At 62.0% G+C, this 4,772-nt stretch overlaps 1 protein-coding gene across 3 annotated transcripts in view; it reads left to right on the top strand.

The window, feature by feature from the left end:
* Nucleotides 1-4,772, top strand: part of CFAP46 (cilia and flagella associated protein 46) — an 88,539-nt gene that overhangs the window by 46,117 nt on the left and 37,650 nt on the right. For all 3 annotated transcript variants that reach the window (XM_059398885.1, XM_059398886.1, XM_059398888.1), the window contains exons 27-30: nt 247-430; nt 2,707-2,866; nt 3,060-3,265; nt 4,099-4,227. In XM_059398885.1, the coding sequence (XP_059254868.1) occupies nt 247-430; nt 2,707-2,866; nt 3,060-3,265; nt 4,099-4,227 (679 nt within the window). The remainder of the gene's footprint in view (nt 1-246; nt 431-2,706; nt 2,867-3,059; nt 3,266-4,098; nt 4,228-4,772) is intronic.

Here is a 4,772-nt window from a genome sequence, read left to right as displayed (position 1 = left end):
CCCCCCTCCCCCCAGAACCCCCCTGCCCTGCTCTGGCTCTAGCGCCTTCCCCTGTCCGCTCTCTTTCCCCACCTGGAGGGAAATCAAGGCAAGGCTCAGCCGCACTCAGATGCGAGGAACTCGGCGCCGTTGCTTATCTTTTGTTTTTGTCACTAGGAGAAGGGACACGAACTCCTTAGTTTTAGATGCATCATCTGTATTTGTTTCTCCTTCAAGCACTGACTTTTCTTTTTTGCTTTTTTTAAGCTTGATTTTTAAACATATGGTCATGGTGAAAGCCAAACTTGGCCAGAACTTCACCATGGAAATCCAGAAGTTCAAGGACGAGAGGGAAGATTATCTGGCACACATGTGGCGCCGACTGGCCTTGAACTCGAGAAGCGTGTCCGGGCAGCTGGTCTGCCACCACAACGCGATCCGGGCCCTGCAGGTCTGACCGGGGCTTCGGGGGCTGGCGACTCAGCTTCTGGGGTAGAGACGTGACCCGTGGGGGGAGGCTGAGCCCCTCCTCGCCCAGCAAAGGAATTGAGGGAGGGCATGTGCTCTTCTGAGGAGTCAGGGGCGCTCTTCTGTCGCACCTCCCCAGCGTGGAGGGATGCACCTTGCGGGGCGCGGCCTCCTGTTCTGCAGGAGAGTCCACCCGAGGAGGGGACGCCCGAGGCTGGACCGGGCTGCGGAGGGAGCAGGGCTCCGCAGCCTTCTGAGACTCCCCACGCCAACAAGAACCGAGCAGACGGGGACTGACACGGGGTGAGGGGCAGAATCGGGGGAGGGGAGGTGCCTGGTGGGACTCAGGGAAGGACAAGGAAGCCTAGGCAGGGGGACTGAAGTTGTTCTGAAGACGCTCCCCGGCCCCACACACCTGTTCCAGAGAGCATCTCTCGTTGCTCTCATGGAGCGCGTCCTGCTGGGAGGCTTCTCGACTGAGCCAGGGTTCCGGGGACGGGTCAGGACACTGCTCTGTGTGGTCAATGCTGAGTGGTCGGTGAAGACCAAGGTCCCCATCAGGTTCCCCGGGGCCAGGCAGCGTGGCCCCCACTGCTTCACAGAAAGGCACCAGCCTTCTTGCAAAGGCTCTCCGTCCCCACTGACCCCAAGCCTCTCCTCACTTGCTCCCTGTTTCTCAGGCGTACGAGGTGTTTTTAGCAATTCACAAGGTCACAGAGCCATCACCACAGTCAGCGGCACAATATTTCATCACCACCCAGAACCCTGTAGGTCTGTTCTCTGTCCATCCCACTGCCAACCCCAGTGAGCTGCCAGTCCACTCTCTGCCTACAAGGGTTTTCTGTCTGGACATGTGCAGTCGCACAAGGTGTGTCCGCTGTGACCGGCTTCTTCCACATCGTGTAAGGTGGCCAGACCTCGTGTGTGCAGCCGGGTGCGTGCTCTCGCCGGCTCAGGGCTGCTGGTCTCCCGTCAGAGGGGTGTATGTGTTCTTCCCGGGGTGCTCTTTCCGTGTGGACACACGGTCACGTTTCTCTTGGGCTCTGCCCGAGCAGCATAACTGCGGGGCCCCGCGGGGTCTCCCCACCTAACCTTCCAGGAGTGCTTTCCCACCAGCTGTGCGAGGCTCCGGTCTCTCCATGCCCTGGTGACGCCGTCTCCTGGCCGCCTGGTTCTAGCATCCTGGCGGCCACAGCGCTGATTGCAGTTCCCGGGGGACTGATGCATGTATTTGCATACGTGTATTGGCCGTTTGTCTATCTTTTTGGGCAAAATGTCTATTCTGATGCTTTGCCCAATTTTTGATTTGGTTATCTTTTTATTGTTGAGCTGTAGGACTTCCTCGAGCATCCTGGGCACGACCCCTTATCAGATAAAAGATCTGTAAATTTTTTCTCTCCTTCTGTGTATTGTTGTTTCCAGCCTCCCCCACACCGCTTACTGAGGGGGAGGCGGGGGCTCAGGGCTCGGCTTCCCTCCGTCCACAAGCCTTCCTCCCTGATGATCTCAGCCAGGCTCCGGGCTGAGTCGCCTCACAGCTTAGTGTCTAGCCTGGACCCCTCTCCCCTCGCCCCCCACACCCCGCTGCCCGCGCCCCTCCATCTCACGATGCGTCAGCCCAACACCCGATGTCGAAGTCCTGCTCCGCGGCGCCCCCTCCTCCTTCCTGCTTTTTCTGCCCCACAGAGGGCAGCCCCCCACTCCCAGGGGGTCGGGCGTGGGGCGCAGCAGGCGGGAGGCAGAGGGGCCACCGCTGCGCTGGCTCTGCTCTGGGAGGGCAGGGAGCAGCTCCACTGCCACCTGCCGTGCTTTGTGACCTAGTCTGTGCGTGGCCGGGCCTGGGGCTGGGCTCTGGGGCTGCCGCAGGGATGGAGCTCTGCTGAACCGCAGAACCATCCAGAGCCTGCCTCCCATACACGTTTGAAGGCCCGTCTGAGGAAACAAAGCTGCTCACGGACCAAAGACAGCCCGACTGAGGAGTCCGGATGCCGGGAGGGGCAGACGGGCACAGGCCGGGGACTGGAGGACCCGGAGAGACTGTGCCAGGCTTTGGTCTTGGGACAAAACCACGAGCGACAGAAAGGTTCTAACGAGTGTGGGCAGCAGATGTCCCGCTAGCGGGTCCCGCCACGTGGAGGCGGGGTGAGGGCCCACCACGGGCTCCCAGAAAAGGAAGCAGCGGACGCCGTCCATCGCAGCGTTTGGGATGTGGAGTGGTAAGTGCGTGTCTCTTCTGTCTTTTTTTGCTTCATCCCAAAGAAACCAGAGAATGAGTGGCAGAAAGTTGAGTACATCCTGGAGCTCAGCGAATGGCTGTACTACAAGCAGTTTCCTATGGAAGATGTGATTTTCCACCTGAAGTGGGCGGTCGACATCCTGATGCTGATCACCCCAGCCAGGGACACGCCTGAGGGGGCAGGTGAGGGTGCGGTCTGCTCTGATTTGGGGCCGGCCCGGCGTGGATGTGTCCTCACGGCCTCCGCTGGGACCTGTGCCCGGGGCAGGAGCCCTGGGACCATATCCCTGAGGCCAGCCCGGCCCCTGGTGGCAGGGATGCCTTCTAGAAGGGCCCGGTCAGGACAGCTCATGGCTGGGGCACCCCTGTGTTGCAGAGGAGCCACTGTCCACTCCGGAAGCCCCAGAAAGCATGGTGTCCAAGGACATGGGGACAGTCCCCGTGGAGAAGCTCTGGAGCGTGAGACAGCTGGAGGCGCTGGCTCGGGCCTACACCCTGCTGGCGCTGATGGTGTCCCCGAGTGCCGCCGGCTATGAGGAATATTGCCTCCTGGCCTACATGTGCCTCAGGCGCATCTGGCAGGTGAGGCGCCAGGCTGCTCGCTGCCCCGTCCCCAGCTCTTGGCAGGGGCCGACACCTCCCCCTGCAGCCCACGGGCCTCGCCGGCGGGTGCCGCCCTCAGACAACAGCCCTGCCCCCACTGCAGTGGCCGGGGACACTCTTCTCTGAAACACACCACCACCCCGGCCCATCCACCACGAAGTGCCTCAGGGCAACGGTGTGTTGGGGCGACAGCCAGCGCATGCTTGCCTCTGCCTGTCCCTTGGCGCCCTGGCACTCAGGAACCTTCTGTGCATCCCCCGTCCCCACCATCTCTTTGCAGGGCCCTCCCAGAGCGGCTCTTGGAGCTTCTGGTTCTCGAGGACATTTGAGGGCAATGCCCCTGACCCTCCCAGCAGTGTGCCGGGGGACAGTGGGACTGCCACCCCTTGGCGGTGGGAAGAATGAGACAGACCTGGAAGGCATCCTTGGTCTTCAAGATGCCCCAGCCCACTCTCCCACCATCCACAAAACAAGGATTCTTCAACACTTCTTTTAGGAGAACAGCCAAAATCTTTACGTGTTCTCAGTTAGAGACGTGAACTCACTTCATGGAGGTGACCGGCACTCCTTGGAGGTTGGCTCTGTGTCCCCGCTGGTCCAGCATCTTGGAGACTGCAGTGTCCCACCCACTGAGGGACACCACAGTCCCCTGTGCTTGGGGCAGGCTCACTGGTGTGGCCCTGGTGCCCGAGTAGACACCAGATTGCCCCTCAGAGCCGTAGGGCCACTAGCCACCCATCAGATCTGAGCCGGTGCAGGAACGTGTGCACAGCTGCTCTTAACGCTGTGAATCTGGATTTCACTTTCCGCAGGTGTCTTTATTAACAGCAGGAAAAGCGATTTCAGAAAGCAAAATTGTAGAAGCAACAGGCAGCTCCCACTTGTTGTCGCCTCACAAAGAGAAGGACAGGAGGAAGGGGAAGAGCAGAGACCCCAAGCAGGTGCCGTGGGCGCATGCGCGCGGGGCTGTGTCGGGCCAGCCGCGGAAGGCCAGGGCCACCGACTGGGTCACGGGGCTGGGCCTGGACACACCCAGGCTGTGGGGCCTGACGGACCCCCGTCCCTCAGTGTCCTCCTCCGTAAAGTGGAGGACACCCCCCGGCTGTGAGGAGGGTGACCCAGGGCGCATGTCTCCTCTCTGGTCGGAGGCCGGCTCTCTGGAGCAGAGGGGAAGCGTGGGCATCCGGGGGCGGCCGTGCAGAGCGGGCCTCCCGCTGGGCTCCGGCGCCACGTGCTCCGGCGCCACGTCCTCCGAGCGCGGGGTGGCAGGCGCCGGGCTCCCCGGGAGGACTCTGGCCGTGCACACAGCCCACAGCATCCGCTTTGCAAGTGATACCAGAGCGCGTTCGGCTGTGACAGTGAACGCGGCTGGGGTGTGGGTTACAGGGAGGGCGGCCACGAGCAGGGGCGCCATCGGGGCGGGGGGGCCCTGATCCAGGCAGCGCTGGGCCCCCGAAGGCAGTGCCCTCTCCGGGTTCACCCCCCC

This window comes from Mustela nigripes, chromosome 4 (genome assembly GCF_022355385.1).
Source record: "Mustela nigripes isolate SB6536 chromosome 4, MUSNIG.SB6536, whole genome shotgun sequence".
Lineage (NCBI taxonomy): Eukaryota > Metazoa > Chordata > Mammalia > Carnivora > Mustelidae > Mustela > Mustela nigripes.
The sequence above is the reverse complement of the archived record's forward strand: the minus strand, read 5'-3'. Positions and strand labels throughout refer to the sequence as shown.